This window comes from Urocampus carinirostris, chromosome 3 (genome assembly GCF_059441175.1).
Source record: "Urocampus carinirostris isolate Australia breed hairy pipefish chromosome 3, RoL_Ucar_1.0, whole genome shotgun sequence".
Classification (NCBI taxonomy): domain Eukaryota; kingdom Metazoa; phylum Chordata; class Actinopteri; order Syngnathiformes; family Syngnathidae; genus Urocampus; species Urocampus carinirostris.
In genome coordinates this window covers 9,829,386-9,851,189 of record NC_142351.1, presented here as the reverse complement: position 1 = coordinate 9,851,189, position 21,804 = coordinate 9,829,386, and the positions used below count along the sequence as shown (strand labels likewise).

The window sequence follows — 21,804 nt, the reverse complement described above, 5'->3', positions numbered from 1 at the left end:
TTCTCGAAAAACTCTTAAAAACTCACACACGCAGCTTAGAGGGAACATTGCGCTGGATAGATTTTCTTGTGCGCTGAGAATGTGCAGGCAGTGGGCGATTGCGCACGCGCGCAGTTTAGAGGGAACACTGGTTGTGAGAGGTAAATATGCAAAAAACACTGAAATCGGGAAGGGGCAAATACTTTTTCAACGCACATTAATCGCTTGATAAGGGAAATTGCAATCATTAATAAGGGGAGCAATTGTTTCCTTATCCTCACTGAAAATGTGGAACTGGAGTCGTCCAATTTCGTTGTCACAGCATATCCCATGTTGTAACAATGACAATAAAGGCATATTCTATTCTATTCTATTCTATTGGCTCAGGTTGACAGGTAGGGGTCTTGTTAACGAGTAGGGCAGGATGAAAACAGATTTTAACTGGCGATGAGTGCAGCCCAAGAGGAAAAAAAGAGCAAAACAGCCTGCAGTTTTAAATATGTCCTGTTGATGTCACTAAAGACAGTCAGCACTCCCAAAACTGGTGCATTTCATTCTCTTTCTTTCATTCGCTCACTTTTTTTCTTTCTCTTGTCTTTCTATTCTCTTTATTTCTCCTTCTCTCACGCTTTCTTTCTTTCTTTCTTTCTTTGAAAGGCCGCTTTCTTTCTACCTTTCTGTCTTTCTCTTTGTTTTTATCTGTCCTCTCTTTATACACATATATATGTTTTTGTATTCTATCTTAACAGTTTGTAAATCCAGAAAAACATGGCTGTGACAAGTGTTGCTTCAAATATTTGTGTTAAATATGGTGAAATGACATCTGAGCCCTTTAGTGTTACCTGTGGTGTTCCGCTGGGTTCAGTACTTGGCCCCCTTCTTTTCAGCATTGACATGCTTCCATCAGGTGATATTATTTGCAAGTATAATATCAGTTTCCATTGCTACGCAGATGACAACAAACTATATCTTCCAATGGAGGAGTCTGCCATACTCAACTGTGGATATTTGGAGGCCTGCTTCACTAAGATAAAAGAATGGATGTCACTCAACTTCTTGTGCCTTAACTCTGAAAGGACCGAAATGTTCGTTATTGATCCATCTAAATGCCGGGACTTGTTCTCAAAAACTGCTCTGAACATTGACAAATGTAATATCAACCAGAGAAAAATTTAGGTGTCATATTTGACCCTGATCTGTCCTTTCTAACACACGTTAAGAATATTACTAGAACAGCTTTTTTCCATCTTCGCAACATTGCTAAAATTCGCCCTATGCTGTCTCCGTCGGATGCGGAGATTATAATTCATGCGTTTGTTACCTCCCGTCTCGATGACCGTAATGCACTACTCTCTGGTCTCCCGAAGTCCAAAATCAAGAGCCTTCAGCTAGTAAAAAATGCTGCAGCGAGGCTGTTAACTAAGACAAGGAAGTTTGATCACATGACCCTTATTTTAGCTAACCTGCATTGGCTCCCTGTTAGCTTACAATGTGATTTTAAGGTTCTGTTGGTAGTATACCAAATCATACCTGGTCTTGCTCCCTAATATCTTTCAGATTTAATTTCCCCCTATGTTCCGGTCCGGAGCCTTCGCTCTGAAAATGCTGGTCTACTCGTGATCCCAAGAGCCAAGAAGAAATCCACAGGTTCGAGAGTGTTGTTCTCCATTCGGGCCCCTGTGCTATGGAATGCTCTTCCCCCTGAGATTCGATATGCAACCTCAGTGGAACTGTTTAAATCTAGGCTTAAAACACACTTCTATTCTATAGCTTATGAATAACCTATATTTTATGTTGACAATATCTGTTTATTATTTGTTATTGCCTGGTCATCCTAGAAGGGGGATGACCTCATGTCCAGTCCCTTCTCAAGGTTTCTTCATTTTCCTCATGTTGAGGTTTTTGAGTTTTTCCTTACCCTCATGTAGGTTTTAGATCAGGGCATGGTGTAATAATAGTCTGTGGTTTGCAATAATCTGTAGTCTGTGCAGCCCTTTGAGACCGTTTGTGATTCAGGGCTATACAAATAACTATGAATTGACTTGACTAGTTTCAGAGTGTTGCTGCGCCAACTCAATCAAATTTTAGCTTTGAGTCTCCCCCACGGTTCCCGATTACCCAATTGTTCTGCAAATCTCACAATTTTAAAAAAAATGCGTCAAAGCTAGCAAAATTTCCGATCTGAAAAGCCCAAAAAAAGAAGAAAAATATGTTTTTTCCTTCCCTATTTCATGCACAACAGAATGAAAGCAGATATCCACAGACATTTTGAAAGACTGATACACAGTTTGTAACAATACAACTGGGTTCCAAAGTTGAATTTATCGCCAATATTACAAAGTAGACGTTGACCCTGTAGCATATGCTTATTTTCCCAGCATTCAGCAGCAGCTATTGGCGAATGGCGAGAGCCACCTTATTACTATGCAAAGGCATTTTGACCTAAGACAGCAATAACCAGCGTCGTACCGGGTAAAACACAGAAGGGACGGTTGATAAATGACAACCAGACACCAGAGATCAAGAGAGCACTGTCCATAAAGAATTTGATGAATTCCTCGACAGGTTGGGGTGTGTACCAGAGATACTCGCATGACCAGAACGGCTCAAGGCCCTTTGCCGCCGACCTATGCTCCAGCAAATGACGTCACAAGAGTTTAAACTAGTAGAATCTACATACCGTAAATTCCGGACTATAAGCCGCTACTTTTTCCCCCAAACTTTCAACCCTGCGGCTTATTCAGTGATGCGGCCAATTTGTGTAATTTTTCTAACGGCCGCCAGCGGCGCTCGAGTACAAAAGGTAAGATTTAGAGTGCAATTTCTTAGCTTGTGCACAAATTAAATTACCGTAGACATATCCTCATCATGCAAATTGCAGAAAGAAAGGCACATGACGCAACTTTCAAGCTAAACGCAATCGAGCAGTCCGATATAGAAGGAAACAGAGCTACCGCACTTTACTTTGCGAGCGTGATGCTAGCGTGTTTTTGAATAAGGGAGAGTGGGACGACGTCTACGTGACAAAGTCTCTTTCCCATACTGAAGGAAGACGACTTTGATGACATCAGTTATAAGGAGGAAGATGAGGACGGTTTACCGTACTTACCACAAGTACGGTATGTTTTTTTTATCAGAGCTGTCTACTGTGTTGCGAGCGTGTTGCTAGTAGCGTTTTGCTACCCTTCACAGGCACGGTTTGGGATGAAAATTATAATATTAAAGCTTTGAAAACTCTCTCGGTGTACCGTCTTTCTTTGTAAATATGTGTAACCATGTATAAAATGTATTTGCAACTGTACATTTTTGTAATGTATTTATTTTAGAAACTTATTCTGATATGTTTTGTACGAGCAAATGGGAAAGAAGGGGCGGGGCAAACGCGGGCTGACGGGAAGTGGAGTAAAGGTGAGACGTGTTTGTGGACGCGGCCGACAATAGTGGATATATATTTTTCCCACCCTTACCTTTGGAAATATACATTTTTTTCCTTGGATTACTTTCAACTAGCACCCGGACTCTGCAGGTCTGCATTAAATCTTAAGTACCGGTATCATTTTCCCTTTATATTGCCGGCTGTGTTTTTTGGACTGTATCGGATATAGGTTAATTTCGTGTTTGTGTTGCCTTTTTTCAATGTGGGCGCATGCGGCTAATATACAGGTGTGGCTTGTGTATGTACAAAATCGGTTTTCCTCCCGAAATGTGGTGGGTGCGGCTTATAATCAGGTGCGCTCTATAGTCCGGAATTTAAGGTAGTTCCATATCAAATCGAAGTGTAAAAATGAATGATGCAAAGGAAAGGTTTTGGCAATGGAAAATGGCCGCCGTGTCATATCTGTTTCGGCATTTCTCCTGTCAGTGATCCAGCGCCATTAATTGTCCATACAAATTTATGTCAGAGAATAAGCACAACGTGCGATTTTCTTCCTCAAATGGTTGTTTCAGTAGCATACCTTGGATTGCCATGTCTAATCTCATTGAATACAATGTTTTACATTGTTATCAATGACATTCCAATTCAATAATGTCATAAACAGGTGCAGTAGATCTGAATACCCAAGTAGATTTAGTTCCCGCACGGTTTCATTTTGGGGGAATTTCAATATATGTCATCAGGCGCCTTGCACAAACCAGAACACTCTCCCAAGCTTTCTCGGTTCCAACATAGAATTTTGCGCATGTCCGTTGTAGAAACTGTGAAAGAAAACAAAAAAAAAATCAACATATTTGAGAAACCTGATTTGAAAAATGAAAGGATGTAAAAATTCCATGTACATATGTAGGTGAATGTTGTCTGCTACTTCTGCCATTAACCCCAAAAAAGGAGTTCGGCTCTCCATCCATTATCTGCACCGCTTATCCTCAGTAGGGTCGCGGGGGTGCTGGAGCCCATTCCAGCTCTCTTCGGGCAGTGGGCAGGGGACACAGGGACGGACAATTCGCTCGCTCATTCACACCTAGGGACAATTTTTCAGGCCAATCAACCTGACATGCATGTTTTTGGAATGTGGGAGGAAACCAGAGTGCCCGGAGGAAACCCACACAAGCACAGGGAGAACATGCAAACTCCACACAGGAGGTTCAATCTTATGATCTCAGAACCGTGTCGCACACACGCAAACCACTGCGCCACCGTGCTACCCGGAGTTCGGCTAACTTAGGCATAAAAATGAGGTGGAATAAGATGTACCTCTACTTCAAAATCTTGTAGCGGTTCTTCAGTAATATTCATGACAAAGAAGAGTAAAGCTCAACTTGTGGTTCCTTAAAAAATAGGATGGAATAATGTGAGAGTCATTTTAATGTCTCTCTGGAAGATTTCAGTACTTGTCAAAGAGTGTTTGAATTCCTGTGACTACTAGTAGAACTATTGCTACTTACATGGAACGTCTGAGGCAAGAAATGAAAGTAAGATGGAAGTTTCAGAAAAACTGTGAGAGTCAGTCAGCGGGATGGTGATGTGTTCAGGAACATTGACATTTAAAGCTGTAGAGACAAAATAAATTCAAAATGACAGATCATCAAAACGGTATAATTTTGGAAGTATCATTATGTTGGAAACAATTATATGTCCTATTGTGTCGTCCTCCCCGCCGTTAACTGGAATTGACACATCAGCTGCCATTCGATGACGTACAGGCACGCGCATACACACACACACACACAAACACTTAAAATATATATTTTCCTTTGTTTCCCTAGAAAATAACAGTGTCCGTCCTTCTCTTCATTCATTGTCAGTGCTAGCTTTGCGCTCATTTCATTGATAAAAAGTCTCAAAGTGAAAGGGGTCATCCCATAAAACAACAGTGCATAAAGAAGGAGGAAGCGCCCTTTATGGTAGCCACTCAGTCCACATTGGGTGCAAACCAGTTTCTTATAGTATCGACTGATCAGCTGACTGGTTCGCTTGTAGACCAGTCCTGCTGTCTGCCACGAGACCGACACCGTCTTCTGACCCCGCCCTTTCCGGAAGATCTAAGCACGGCGAGCTGGGAGACCGCGTGATGCTCTTTGAATCCCCAGTTGTCTCTCCGCTTTCTAATACGAGTCCTGCTTCGATTCGCCTTTCGGTCCTGGGACCCGCCCCCATGCTCCGAGTAGAGGTGGTGGTGCTAAGGTCTTGAGGCTGCTCGCTCTGCTGACTAGAGACCTGATTGGGTCTGATGCTTGCTTGGGGAGATATTTGCGTAGGTGGAAGTTGAGTGTGAGGCGTTAGGAGCTGGGACTGAATTTGTGGTGCTCCAGCCTGTAGTGGGCTGAAATCTGAGCCAGAGTATGTGGTTTGTGGTCTGCTTTGTATGTAAAGTTGATGTTGAGAAGGGGGTCTAATCTGTGTTTGAGGCTGACTGAGAGCGGATGTGCTAGAAAACAACTGTGTTTGGGCAAGTGGCCCCGATGGATGTTGTAGATAAGGTCGGGCCGTGGTTCTGGACTGTGTTTGTTGCTCCGCAACATGGTGAGTCCTTGTCTGAGTTTGGTGTAGAGAACATGGTTGAGTTTCAAAAAGGGGTCTGGATTGTGTTTGAGGTTGTAGTGATAGTGGGGACTGGGCTTGTGGATTGGGACTCCTTTTTGGAGAGGGCTGTACCTGCAAGAGTGGTGGCGTGGGAGAATCTTGAACAGCAAACTGAGTTTTATGTTGGAGTGAAGGTAAAGGTTTTTGTGGGCTCGGCTGAAGAAAAGAATGCCTGTGGGTGGATTGACTAATTGGAAATCGAGCTGAGGTTTGACTATGACTAGGGTCGAAGGTTTGCAGCGTCTGCATGGATGAGGGTTGAGGCAAGGACTGAGGAGGTGGTTTGGGCGAAGTGGACTGCGATTCCAGCCCAGTTTGAGATACAGACTGGCTGGAAAGTCCAGCTCCTGGTTGGAGATTATCCAAAAGGGAACTCTGTTGGTGGCGACGATGATGACGGTGATGATGGTGATGTTTGTGTGGTGAGCGCTCTTTCCTTTTGTGGCTTTTGAAAGGATTCGCGGTGCTGCTACTGCTGCTACTCTGTCCTCCTTTATCAGCCTTTTCATCAAACTCGCCAGTCATTTCCTCTTCACGAGTGTCTGCAGTTCCAGTCTTCTCCTTTGCCTTGTGCTTCCTTCCTTTGTGCGATTTATGTCCGTGTGAGTGCCCTTCTTGGGAAGCGGAAGCCTGCCTAGGGGTTTGGGACTGGCCACTCTCATTTGACGCAAGTTGAACCTGGGCTGTTTGTTTTGGTTCCCTTGTTCTGGCTTCTGCCTCAGAGGGTGGTATCCCTCCACGTTCTGTGGTACTAGGTCCTGGAGATGTAACTTTCTCCATCTCCTCAATTGTCTCTCTTGTTTTGCGTTTTTTGATTGGCAGTGCAGTTTCCTGGACGACCGCTTTGCTGAAAGATTCCTTGGTGACTCTGTACTTGGCCTCTGCAGTTGTCATGGTGGCAGCATAACTCTCTGTTGGTGTCATACTGGTGCTTGATGCTGACACCGGTGATGCTGTATCAGCTGTTAGTGCTGCTGCAGCAGTTCCAGGTTTCCTGCCACGTTTTTTTGGTGTTGGCTGCAGGGAAGATGGAAAATTCTGTTCTGATTTCCTTTTTCTGCCGGGACGGCCCTTGGCTGGTGCCATGGCAGGAGATGTCAGCTAAAAGGGAATAACCATGTGCACTATTAAAAAAAATCCAATACTGAGATGTCATCAATGCCCTCAAAGGCAAGCAAAAATCCTTATAATGCGACGTTATCTCACGTTTGATGTCCTGGTTTGGGTCTCACTGGTAGACTCCATCTTGCTGTGTGGCATCTTAACCAACAGTTTTCCAGAAGACTTCTCCACCACCTGCTTCAGGGCCACTCCCTCCGAAGCCTGACGTGTCTTCCCACTCCCTAGGTGTAGAACACACAAATTGCATTACCAAGATTGTAAACGTTCCATACGTACCTTTAAATGTGAGCACTACTATGTACCTTTGGGTCGTCCGCGGCCTCGACCAGATGGTTTGACTACTTTTGGGGTCGTAGGTTTTATCTCACGACGGGAGGGGCTTCCACGTCCAGTTACAGTAAAGTCAAAATCGTTAGGGTCAGTTGAGGTGTCACCGACCTTCTGGAAGTAAGCAATGAGCTCCACCTTGGACCTGAAGGCCTTTCCCTGCGAGCTTTGCCACAAAAGATAAGATCATGGTCCATAAACGCAGTAACAGGATGGCAGTTTCATATTTACAATGCGTCATACTTGATTAGGTAGACGTCAAACTTCCCTGCGGAGCGTCCAGACTTCCGCTGTTTGAGCTTGCGCGTCCAACCAGGAGGCAGCGAGGGGTCACTGTACAGTGGACCGCGATCTCGGATGATGGAGCGGCGCTGCCTGGGAGAACCTGTCGATTCGCTACTAGACGCTGCTTGGGAGGCCATCCCCACATGCTTTGATGGCTACCAGAGAGGCAATGGCAAAATGGTTGATTCATAACCATGTTTAAAAATTAACTCAAGCATGATAATAGGCCAGGAGTTAAAAAGGCGATGGTGTGGAGGAAATATGATGTGGTACACTGTACGACCCAACAAAACATTGAGCACTTTCAACCCATGCTGTGTTTCAGTGATCTGCAGGAGGCACCACAAGGACATACACCTTGGGGGTATGAGGGATAAAGACTAGATATGTTTGTCACTTTGGGTTAATTTAACCTAAAGTCCATTGCATGAAAGCAGGTTTAGCTCGGCTCAGTTATTACGGTGATTTATTCTCTACAGCTAGCCTGCTCCAGAACGATTACATCTTGCATTTCTACTGTAAATTGGGTGAAAGATTTAGGGGTTTTGTAACAGCTCCATGAGCTTATTTGACATGTTCTATTATTTTAACTATCATGCATTCAAATGTTTACATATAGGCTATATGTTTATTTCATGAACTTAACCCAAATGGTTGCACTTATTCTGCTAACGACATTATGGAATTTTTTAATAAAAAGATTCAACTTATCAGGAACGAAATTTTAAAAGAACGCTCTGTATCCTCCTCCTATATCAAAGATGTGGAGGTGTTAGGTATGGACCATGTCGGCGGTTGTTCTGAAACATTCTCCAGTTTCAATGATTTGTCCCTTGATAATCTAACACAGATGGTCAGTAGGGCCAAACAAACTACGTGCCTGCTTGATCCGTTTCCAGCTTCACTGGTGAAGGATCTGTTTGGGATCTTAGGACCATCAGTTTTAAATATTATTAATATATCGCTATCCTCGGGTATTGTTCCTGTAGCCTTCAAGTCTGCAGTCATTAAACCCACGCTTAAGCGACCTAACCTTGACCCGGAAAGCCTAGGTAATTATAGGCCAGTGTCAAATCTGCAATTTTTTGCGAAATTATTTGAAAGGGTCGTTGCACAGCAGCTAAATGACTTCATGTCAGAAAATAACCTCTTTGAAACTGTCCAGTCAGCATTTAGGGCAAATCACTCTACTGAGACAGCCCTGGCTAAAGTAACCAATGATCTCCTTTTAACAATAGATTCCGGTGCCTCATCAATGTTACTGCTGCTGGATCTCAGCGCTGCTTTTGATACTGTCGACCACAACATATTATTGGTTCGTCTAGAACGCATTGGTATCTCAGGAACTGTACTCTCGTGGTTTAGGTCCTACCTGTCAGACAGGATGCAATGTGTTAACTATGGCAATCTGACCTCTAAACAATCTTATGTCCCCTGTGGTGTTCAAGGCTCTGTACTTGGCCCCCTTCTTTTTAGCATTTATATGATCCCGCTTGGTGACATTATCCGCAAGTATAATATTAGTTTCCATTGCTATGCAGATGACACTCAACTGTATGTGCCACTGGAAAAAACTGGACATTTAAGTTTTAGAAATCTGGAGGATTGCCTTACTGAGATTCAAAGATGGATGTCACTTAATTTTTTACGCCTTAACCCAGAAAAAACTAAAATGTTGATTATTGGTCCAGCTCACTGTCGTCAGTTGTTTTCAAACATTCATTAAGCTCTAAAATTGCAACAGTCATTTTAAAGTAATTGATGTGTGTCGAATTGCCATCGGAGCTTTGTTGAATATGTTTTTTTACTATCAACATTTTACAAACAGAATGTCGTTGCACTGGGCGTTTATTTAGTTAGGGTGTCTTTGAGTTAGGTGCAATAATCCTCTTGTGCTGGCCATGTTTTATCTTAAAACAAAAGGTTATTCCTCCATCCAGCTTTTTATCAGCAGTCTGCATCACTACATCAGTGTTAAGTAATACAGTGGAACCTCGCTAGTTTGCGGTTCCACTTTTACGGGTTCAGAGCTTCACGGGTCTAAAAAATATTCCTTACCTTCTCAATAAAAGCATTTATTGATTTGACGCCATTGAGAGCGAGCTTATGTCAACTAAGGACAAGGTGTGGACACTCTTTTTCTGAAGGGGAGGGGGAGGCCCTGACACAATGCTTAGTCATGGTGAGTTACCGCTTCGCTCACCCCCCCCTCCTTCAACTCCTCCCACCTCACCCTCTTCTTATGTGGCGCTCAGTTTATCGAGGAGGGACTCAGCGAAGCGACGTAAGTATATTCTCTTCTGTCACATTTCTTCTCAAGTTTGACTCTATTATACCAAAAGCAAGCGGTTGTTTGTACTACCTAAACACGGCTAATTGTGTGTGGTTTCGTGTATTTGTTGGAAAAGCCGTTCTATCCCGCTAGCTAAAGTATGTTGTTATTGTCAGAAGGTAGCTCTTTCACTTTCATTAAAATGAACACAGACCATTTTGTAACTGTTGTTTCCCAAAACGCTTCACAAACACTCATCAGATATCACATTTTCACTGTTTTTATTTTCAATATGTAACATGTAGTGTTAACAAGCGAAATGAACTGCGATTGCTGCATGTGGTTGAGAGCGGTTAATACAATCATACTGAATGGTTCGTAGTGGTTTCGCCGCAGTCCTATTCCGTGTACATACAACATATTTTACAGTTTTTTTTTTTTGTTATAACATGAATTTAAGTTTCTCTCTCTCGCTACCCGTATTCTATATGGTGTACTGTATACAGGGGGGTATACTGTATACCTGTATACATTTTTAAAGCATTTTTGAAGGGGCGCCGCTACTTCGGGATTTTCAGTTTTCGCGAGTGGTCTTGGTCCCCATTAACCGCGAAAACCGAGGGATTACTGTACTTCTGTCTTGCTCTCTTTCCAGTGTTCACACCAGAAACTACTGAAGCTGTAATGACTGGATGTAACAGACTTATAATGGTGACAAAAGCTACGGTAGAGACTAAAGGTAATAGCAAGGTAACAATCTAACTTTAGTAGCTTTTGTTCGAAATACACGGAAAGCCTTTTATGACGTACTCTCCCCGGTTGTCTTCTCTCAGATACCACGGTGTCGCTGAAACACCGATTACAGAGCTATTAGGTGGAAGCTCGTGTGTCTTATTTTATATTACTGTTTAACACACAAAAGCTTGACTGTAATTTCAAGGGATCTTTTCTTCACTGGAGATCTGGCTATATCTGGCAGTTTTTTTAAGGCAAGTTGCAATAAACGGCAGTAACAGATGGATTAGCTCAACGTCCAAACGTCACTTGCAGTGATCCCAGACCTTTTCGATACCACAGGTCAGTTTGATGTCTGACAATATGTTCATGGCCCAGGTCAAACACGTTTGATAGATATATATATATATATATATCTATATATATTATATACCACGGCCATATCCCCCTAGTGGGAGGTGGCTAGAGTCATTTCTGACTCTTTTTGGGAGATTGATTTTGAGGAGGGGATTCCCAGCCCCCTCGCTCAACCCAACTGAGGTGTTGGGAGTCATTAAGTGACCAAACCCCCCAATTCCAACCCCTAATGCTGAACGCCAAGCAGGGAGGCAACGGGTACCAATGTTTAAGTCTTAGGTATGACTCGGCCGAGGCTTAAACCACAACCTCCCAGTCTCGGGGCGGGCGCCATAACCCCAAGGCCACCAAGCTGGGTTAAGTAACACGTTTGTACTTTTACTAAAATAACAACAATAAAAATAAGGGGCACAAATCTGCTTTGTGTGCAATATTTGGTGTCCTCGTAACATCGTTCCAAAATCACATGACATGGGCAAATGCAAAACACTCTCGTCGCCATTGTAAAGTCGTCTTATCGATCCGCATACAAAGTGATTAAACATACAAGCTCTCCAAATATATCAATAAGGTGTGTTGTTGATCTCAATGTAGGGGTTCTATGAACTGCAATGATCAATCTTTCCACCATTTTGTTTGTCTCCCATCACGGAGGTTTGATTTGATTTCCTCTTCACTGTATTTTCTACAGGTAGGGATCCTCATCAGACTACCGTAAATTCCGGACTATAAGCCGCTACTTTTTTCCCCAAACGTTCAACCCTGCGGCTTATTCAGTGATGCGGCCAATGTATGTAATTTTTCTAACGGCCGCCAGCGGCGCTCGAGTACAAAAGGTAAGATTTAGACCGCTGGAAAATATGCGCCGAGGAAGACTGCAACTTCTTAACTTGTGCACAAATTAAATTAGCGTAAACTTACCCTCATCATGCAAATTGCAAAAAGAAAGGTACATGACGCAGCTTTCCAGCTAAAAGCAATCGAGCAATCCGATAAAGAAGGAAACAGAGCTATTGCACGTAAACTTTACTTTGCGAGCGTGTTGCTAGCGTGTTTTGGAATAACGGAGCGTGGGATGACGTCCATATGACAAAGTTTCTTTCCAATACTGAGGAAGACGACTTTGATGGCGTCAGTTCTAAGGAGGAAGATGAGGATGGTTTACCGTGATTTTTACAAGTACGGTATATTTTTTTAACAGACCCGTTTACTGTTTTGCGAGCATGTTGCTAGTAGCGTGTTGCTACCTGTCACAGTCACGGTTTGGGATGAAAGTTTTATTATTATTATTAAAGCTTTGAAAACTCTCTCTGTGTACCGTCTTTCTTTGTAAATATGTGTAACCATGTATAATATGTATTTGCAACTGTATATTTTTGTAATGTATTTATTTTAGAGACTTATTCTGATATGTTTTGCACGGGCGAATCAAAAAGAAGGGGCGAAAACAACAGGGGCTGACGGGAAGTGGCGTAAAGGTGAAACGTGTTTTTGGACGCAGCGGACAATAGTGGATATATATTTTTCCCACCCTTACCTTTGGAAATATGGACTTTTTTCCTTGGATTACTTTCAATGGGACCCGGACTCTGCAGGTCTGCATCAAACCTTAAGTACCGGTATCATTTTCCGTTCATTTTGCCGGCTGTGGTTTTTAGACTGTGTACTTTGTATTCAGTTACAATAGCGGGACTTAAAGTCGGGTTTGGGTTACTTTTGTGATTGTGTTACATGTTTTAATGTGGGCGTATGCGGCTCATATACAGGTGCGTCTTGTGTAAGTACAAAAGCGGTTATCCTCTTAAAATGTGGTGGGTGCGGCTTATAATCAGGTGCACTCTATAGTATGGAATTTACGGTACACTAATTTTAATTCAAACGCACCACCTCAAACGCCTGATTCAGGCGAGATCTCCCTCCTAAAAATTATCTCACTTTCATGCTTGTTAACTGCATTGTTGGTTTCACTCACCGAAGTTTGAGCCTCCTCCTCTGATCGGGATAAGGATTCCTGAGCAACAGCCGCCTTTTTAACAAGGTGTCGTTCCTTGCAAGTCTTTTTAGGCTTACTGTGGGGCTGTTCGGTCTCCTCTATGGTTTCCGGTGCCTCTTCTCTGTGGGAAACAATGACATCATTATTTACATTATTGAAGGTGCCTCAAATAGCTAAGGTAGTAATTCTTTTTAACATCAGTTTCTCAAATGGTATTCATCTATGATACTTAGGGCTGCACGATTTAATCTTCCGTAAATTCCGGACTATAGATCGCACCTGATTATAAGCCACACCCACCACATTTTAGGAGGAAAACCGATTTTATACATACACAAGCCGCACCTGTATATAAGCCGCATGCGCCTGCATTTAATCATGTAACACAAACACAAGATTAACCCAAACCCGACTTCAAGTCCCGCGATTGAAACTAAATGTCCTTCATTAAAGTCCACAGTCTAAAAATCACAGCCGGCAAAATGAACAGAAAATGATACCGGTACTTAAGGTTTGATGCAGACCTGCAGAGTCCAGGTCCCGTTGAAAGTAATCTAAGGAAAAAAGTGTATATTTCCAGAGGTAAGGGTGGGAAAAGTATATCAGATGAACACATTTACTCACGCAAGTCCTTTTTCTTTAACCAACTTTTTACGCCCTCTTCTTTCCTTGTCTGTCCCTCACCTTTAGCGGTCCCCACTTAAACTCGGCACCCCGCGTTTGTTCCGCCCCTCATTTTTCGTTCACCCGTATCAGAATAAGTGTCTAGAATAAATACAAATAAATACATTACAAAAATATACAGTTGCAAATACATATTATACATGGGTTACACATATTTACAAAGAAAGACGGTACACTGAGAGAGTTTTCAAAGCTTTAATAATAATAATATAGCTTTGACAGGTCAGTTAATGGTAGCAACACTCGAGCGCCCTAGCGGCCGTTAGAAAAATTACATAAACTGGCCGCATCACTGAATAAGCCGCAGGGTTGAAAGTTAGGGAAAAAAGTAGCGGCTTATAGTCCGAAATTTACGGTAATTGCAACTTTTGTTTTTTTGTGCGAACGTAATCATAGTGACATACAAACACACCTGAAGATGACGTCATTACCGACTGATAGTATACGACTGTAATAAAAAACAACTATAGATGTACGAATGAAAACAGAATTGCAGTTGAATAAATGGTCTTTATTGTCATTGTATAAAAGTGCAACGAATTTGGGTGGCTTCTCTTTTCAGATTATGAAAGCGATTTAGAAAGCGGCTGGATAGCTGCACGCTGGCATCGGGTAACCGCAACTTCAGCGAGGTCTCCGTGATGATTAAAATACAACCTGCATGTTGGTTTAATCCCACGAAGTATAGAATAGAATAGAATAGAATAGAATATGCCTTTATTGTCATTGTTACAACATGGGATATATTGTAACAACGAAATTGGACGACTCCAGTTGCACATTTTACAGTGAGGATAATGAAACAAAGAGATAAAGGAACAAAGAACATGTTTTAACAGCTCTAGGTTATCCATTTTATGGGTAATAAATCTGGCATTAGTGAAATACATCCTTCGCAGGCGTGTCTTAAGAGAGTTGTTAGTCTTGCCGTAGACTAGGCTGAACCTGCAGCCTCACTAATGCTTTCTCTCCTGATACCGCCTCAGTCGATAATAATCAGGATTTCTTTGCGGACTTTTGACTTTCCTCAGTGTCCGATTTCATCGATGAATTTCTTTTCAATGTAACAAGCCTCTATAGGAAACTAGCTTTTGCGTTTACTTGGGTGGCCAGTTGTGCGGATCCCATCCCGGCTGTTGGACTGACAGCATACACCAGCCTATCACAGTAGAGCACACACTGCTTGAAAACTTTGCCTAACCTGTATTGGCTAGTGTCGTTAAAACTTGCCCCTGATTGGCCGGCATCGTTAAAACCCTAACTGTGACAATTCTGATTGGCAAAAAAACTCAATCATTTAGAAACATGGAACTATAAATCCTTAAAAAGTCATTTACAGTGGAACCTGGGTTTTCGAACGCCTCTCAGTTCGAACAAATCGGTGTCCGACCAAAAATGTCGAGAAATTCTTGCTTCGCTGTTCAGTCAAAAAATCGGAGTTCGAACGCCGGTAATGCGTGAGTGCGTACGCTAGGGTGCCATGCTGAGCGGCGTGCGGGTGTTTTAAATGAAATGAAATGAAATGAAATGAAAATGAAATGAAATGATCTGCATTTATATAGCGCTTTTCAAGTCAATGACTTCCCAAAGCGCTTTACAATGTGCTCCACATTTCCCAATAGCGGCCTTGCAGCCATCTAAGGCGCTAACCTGCTTATTGGGGGTATTAGGGGTTCAGTGTCTTACCCAAGGACACTTCAACATGTAACACGGGCGAGCCGGGATTCGAACTGGGATCCCTTGATCCCAAGACGAGCGCTCTACCTCCTGAGCTACTGCCGCCCCTTATTATTTTCACACATTCATGTTAGGGGAATCTTTCGTACGGAAGATTACGATAACGCGAACGTACGATTAGCCTGGGTTAGCTTTATGTTAACGTTAAACATTCAAGGTAAACATTCAGGGTGTTGGAACGGATTAAAACGATTTACATTATTTTTAATGGGAAAAATGATTTCGGTGTTCGAACAAATCGGTTTTCGAACAGGGTTCTGGAACGGATTATGGTCGAGAACCGAGGTTGCACTGTACTTCAAAATATCAATTTGATTTCTGTTAATCGTACAGCCCTAATGGTACTGATTTTAATTTCCACAAAAAATCTCACAACACGCTAATATGCCAAAGTTGTACTGTTGGAAAATGTGGAACTAAAGGTGTTATCAAAAAAAGAAATGTCAGATTGTTTTTAATACATGATAGAGGCAAGTTCAGGCCAAAAATATCCGGCCCGACTTGCTGCAACAATGAGTCGATGTTGTTGAGAAAAATCGATGTATAAAAATAATCAACGTTGACTGTCAGCAGACAAGTTTTTCTAACAGAGTGAGGCATCCCACATGAATATAATCTCTGCTGAGCGTCGCTCATGCAATAGTGTCCCTGTTTCGAGAAATGACGGCGTCAACAAGTACAGAACTTGTTTAGACTAGAACTTGTCCAGATCTTGTTTTGAAGCATTTTAAGTTAGATACAGCAAATAAAAAGACTACCGTAAATTCCGGACTATAAGCCGCTACTTTTTTCCCAAATGTTCAGCCCTGCGGCTTATTCAGTGAAGCGGCCAATTTATGTAATGTTTCTAACGGCCACCAGCGGCGCAGGAATTTAAAAGGTAAGATTAAGACCAGTTGAATATGTGCGCCAAGAAAGACCGCAATCTCTAAGTTTGAGTACATATTTTTTGTAAAGTCAAGGTACGTTCCGATACTGAGGAAGATGACCTTGATGGCGATAGTTGTAAGAAGGAATGTGAATTTAATGTTTTTGGGGTGCCTTTTTTTTACAGGTGTGTTTGATACATTGCAAGCGTGATCCTACTAGCGTGTTGGTACCTTTCAAAGGCACGGTTTGGGATGAAAGTTATATTATTATTATTAGAGCTTTGAAAACTCTCTCGGTGTACCGTCTTTCTTCGTAAATATGTGTCACCATGTATAATATGTATTTGCAACAGTATATTTTTGTAATGTATTTATTTTAGAGATTTATTCTGTTCTACGGACGAATCAAAAAGAAGGGGCGGAGAAAACGCGGCCGGATGGGAAATGTGGTAAAGCTGAGTTACCGGTAGATCTGTCTGTTGTCGCAGCGGACAATAGTGAATATATATTTTTCCCACCCTTAACTTTGGAAATATACATTTTGTTTCCTTGGATTACTTTCAACGGCACCCCGACTTTACAAGTCTGCATCATATCTTAATTACGGGTATCATTTGCGACATGTGATGTCAACTGTGGTTCTGAAATTGTATACTGTCTATGAAGTTGCAATTGAGTCAGCCTCTTGGCTGAGAGCAAGTATCTTGGCCCCTTGGCTTTGTAGCATATTGTGATCTGACCGATAATGGATAATTGATAAAGAATATAGAACAATTAACCTTACAAAATCCCCCCCTGTTACAACTTACAGTGTGACCCCGGGTTAAACTTGTGACAGTGTCGCAAGTTTTACTGCGGGCGCCCGCGGCTTATCCATGGGTGCGGCTTGTATAAGTACAAAAGTGCCAAACCACTCAAAAAGTGGTGGGTGCGGCTTATAGTCAGGTGCGCTCTATAGTCCGGAATTTACGGTACTTGCAAAGTTTGCTAAGTTTGCAAAGCAGACCTTGCGTAAGATGGCAGTATCTCGGGATGCATGAACATTTAAAGAAAACAGTTGAACTCTTGAATGAAACAGAGTCAGAATCGCCTCCTAAAGGCTAACATTCAATACGGTTATGAAGACATGCATTGTACATTTTATACATGTATATTTTGCTTTTAAAGAGAGCTTGAGCGTTCTTGCCTGACCGTGCCTGACAAACATACTTGAAATAAATGCACGGAGTCCGAAGACAACAAACGTTAGTTGTTAAAACCGTTTAATAACTGTTGAAAATCGTTAAGTTCTTTTGTCACAGACTTTGCAGTTGACCATTGAATGTAACTCACAAAATGCACATTTTTTTTATTTACTGTTCTACTGCTGCTTATGAGTTTCTTTTCCAGGGATAAACATTTTTACTTGGTTTTAGTTTATTATTTATTTGCCTGTTCTTAAAAAAACTGACAGAGGTTTATAAATGGATTTATGCATTTTTATTTTATGAAATGAAATGATGTGCATTTATATAGCGCTCCTTAAGTCAATGACTTCCCAAAGCGCTTTACAATGTGCTCCACATTTCCCAATAGCGGCCTTGCAGCCATGTAAGGCGCTAACCTGCTTATTGGGGGTATTAGGGGGTTCAGTGTCTTACCCAAGGACACTTCGACATGTGACACGGACGAGCCGGGATTCGAACTGGCATCCCTTGATCCCAAGACGAGCGCTCTACCTCCTGAGCTACTGCCGAATTTGAATTTTCAATAAAAAAAATATTTATTATTGTACCCATTTTTTCGTGTGATCATTTTAACTTTCCACGTAATCAAATTAACTTCTTGCTAAAAATTGAGAAAAAAACAATAATTATTGGACTAATCGTTTTATCATCCATTTTCCCTTATCCTCACTAGGACCGCGGGGGTGCTGGAGCCTATCTCAGCTGTACATTTTCCATCCATTACCTGCACCGCTTATCCTCAGTAGGGTCGCGGGGGTGCTGCAGCCCATCCCAGCCATCTTCGGGCAGTGGGCAGGGGACACCCTGAACTGGTTGCCAGACAGTCGCAGGGCACACAGGGACAGATAATTTGCTCGCTCATTCACACCTAGGGACAATTTGGACCAATTTAACCTGACATGCATGTTTTTGGAATGTGGGAGGAAACCGGAGTGCCCGGAGGAAACCCACGCAAGCACGGGGAGAACATGCAAACTCCGCACAGGAAGGTTGGTAGCTGGATTTGAACCCATGACATCAGAACTGTCCAGCACACGCGCTAACCACCGCACCGCCGTGCTGCGCTGTACATTTTATGATTTTTTTTTTTTTTCGTTTCCTTCCCCAAAGAACTGTGGTCTTGTAGTACAGCTTAAAAAGCCTCAAACAACCATTTACTGTTTCTACTCCACCCTAAGAAAGACACTGGCCAATAATTGCATCCAATCGCATCACAAAAGAACACTAAGAGTGGTCTCACATTTGCCAAAAGCATTTTCTCAAGACTTTTGGAGAAACATTCTGTGAACTGATGAGTCAAAAACTTTGGAAGGTGTGCAGTCCATTACATCTGGCATGAAAATGGCACAGCATTGGACTAAAAGTATATGATGCCACCAGTAAAGCATGGTGGTGGCAGTGTTGTGGTCTGGGGCCGCTTTGCTGCCTCAGAACCAGGACAACTTGGTGTAGTTGACGGAAAAAGGAATTCTGGTGTTAACGAGAAGATCCCGAATAAGAGCGTCCGGCCATCAGTTCATGCTCTAAAACACAAGCGCACTTGGACCATGCAGTAGGACAATGATGCAAAACACACCAGAACGTCCACCTCAGAATGGCTTAAAAACAACCAAAAAATAAGTTGTGGAGGGCGGCGTGGCAGCGGAGTGGTTAGCCAACTGCACACAGTTCTGAGGTCAGGGGTTCAAATCTAGCTATCAGCCTTCTTGTGCAGAGTTTGTATGTTCTCTTCGTGCTTGCGTGGGTTTTGTCCGGGCACTCCAGTTTCCTCCCATCCATCCATTATCTGCACCGATGATTCCATTTAATAATGTGGGAGGAAACTGGGGGACAGCACGGCGGCACAGTTCTGAGGTCATGGGATCAAACCAGCTACCACCCTTCCTGTGCAGGGTTTGCATGTTCTCCCTGTGCTTGCGTGGGTTTCCTCAGGGCACTCCGGTTTCTTTCAACATTCCAAAAACATGCATGTCAGGTTCATTGGCTGGTCCAAATTGTCCCTAGGTATGAATGAGTGAGTGAGTTGTCCGTCTCTGTGTGCCCTGTGACTGGCTGGCAACCAGTTCAGGGTGTCCCCTGCCCACTGCCCGAAGATAGCTGGAACGGGATCCAGCACCCCCGCAACCCTACTCAGGATAAGCGGTGCAGAAAAAGAATGGATGGATGAATAAGATGGTTTTGGAGGGGCCAAATCAAAGTCCGGATTTAAATCTGATTTCGATCCTGTGGTGTGACCTTCAACAGGCAGTTCATGCCAGATTTGGAACACTTTTGCAAAGAAGAGTGGGCTAATATCCCTCCACAGCATTGTGAAATACTCATAATCAATAATATTATCCCCTTTGTTTCTATTATTGCTGCCAAAGGTGTCAAACTCGCCATGAGTTCAGGGAGCAATTACCGTATTTTCCGCACTATAAGGCGCACCTAAAAGTCTTGATTTTTTTCAAAAGCTGACCATGCGCCTTATATATGGCTCAATATTAAGTCGCAAGGTCTCGCAACTTACGCAACAGCCGCTGACTCGATTTTCCCCCGAACGTGGAGTAGTCCGCAGTGTATGCTGGGATTTATATACCGGCGTTTCATTGGCTAACCAATGTATCAATCATCATTTGAATCGATCGCTATTGGCTGGAGTTATTCGGAGCCTCGGATAGGCTAGAGGGCCAAAACAAACCCTGCAATTGGCCGAAAAAGATGTGTCAATCATCAGTTAAATCGATCGCTATTGGCTGAAGTTATTCGGAGCCTCGGATAGGCTAGAGGGCCAAAACAAACCCTGCAATTGCCCGAAAAAGATGACTGTGAATAGCAAGCTTGCTAAAGTACGCCATAAAGAAACATGTTTCATTAGTCTGTATTCGTAAATATTTTACTCTACTGGATTTACTACACTCACGGTTGTAAGAAGACCATGGTTGCGTATCATTATTGAACGCGAGAACTTAGGTGATCTATGCGGCTTTATATTTTCCCGGTGTCTTGTTTTAGAACGATCTTGATGTCGCTGTGATGAGTTGAGTGAATTAAACTCAATTCCAAGTGTTTATTGTCATACGCACAGTAAAGTTGCGAGCGAAAAGAAAATAGAAACTAAGGAATGGTTGGCATTTCTTGAATCCCAAGACTTTAACCTTCCGAATGATGGAACGATGCATTTGAGTGACATCGTACGGACGCCGCATCCGCACGTGTCTACGACACGTATTTGCTTCTTTGCAAAATGGGAATGTTAAGGGGGTAATACGTTTGACTGAATCATCTGACTGTTTTGTCGACGTTCCCATTGTAGCGCCTTATAATCCGGTGCGCCTTATGTATGGAAGATATAGGACCAAAAACTATTTTTTGGGGGTGCGCCCTATAACCCGGTGCGCCCTATGGTGCGGAAAATACGGTACCTTTTCACATCGGGCTTTAATAAATGGAATCTTCGATTCAAAACTGCATTTTCTATTTCCTTGAGTTGTCTCTATGTGATATTAGTATTGGTTTTGGGATCTGACACCTTTGTGAGTGATGAATATGCAAAAAAACAAAGAAATCAGGAAGGGGCAAATATGTTTTCACGGCACTGTATGTCTGTTGGCGAAGGATGCTGCTCAGGCGTTCATGTCAGGTAACGGAAAGAAGAGATTCGTGAACAATAGGAAAATACAATGGAGACCCGAGATGTCAGGGAAATTGTTTAGCTAGCAGCCTGATGGACACCTGCGTGCTAACAACACAGAGAGCCGGAGGCTGGAAGAGGAAAGCCGGGCATAGCGTTGCCTTCCCGCGTACCAACCCACAGGCGTCCGCGAACGAGGTGACGCAGTCAGCAGGTAGAGTAAACAGACGAGCTAAAGGCAGATAAAGAAGACACCATGTTGGAAGTTGATGACGTCTTCTACTTAAGCTCGCTCTGCCAAATAGGCCGATGGATAATAAACGCACTTTCAAAAGGAATAAAAAAGACGACAAAAATATGGCGGAGGCAGTCAACACAGCAACGCTTTACCGGATTATAACATAGAAAAAAATATCTTACGTACATTCTCCCCTCCTCGTTCTCCGCGTCAGCCATTTTTATTGAAATAAATAATGTTATAGATGAAAAAAGGCTGTATATATGACGCACCCCGCCCCCTCCAACTCCTTTTCCAACCACCCTCCCTTGCAAAACATCGCGAGATTTGCACGTGTATTCTGGT

The 21,804-nt window shown here is 42.8% G+C and overlaps 1 protein-coding gene across 1 annotated transcript; it reads right to left on the bottom strand.

Annotated features, from left to right (window-relative positions):
• Positions 1 to 2,286: 2,286 nt before the first annotated feature.
• mecp2 (methyl CpG binding protein 2) lies at positions 2,287 to 21,666 on the bottom strand (the record flags this gene model as incomplete). The annotated part of the gene is made up of 7 exons (XM_088329714.1): positions 2,287 to 7,102; positions 7,208 to 7,344; positions 7,426 to 7,616; positions 7,694 to 7,890; positions 13,072 to 13,213; positions 21,323 to 21,453; positions 21,646 to 21,666. Coding segments are annotated over 7 exons (2,562 nt in total), but the record flags the coding sequence as incomplete, so codon positions are not given.
• Positions 21,667 to 21,804: the final 138 nt, after the last annotated feature.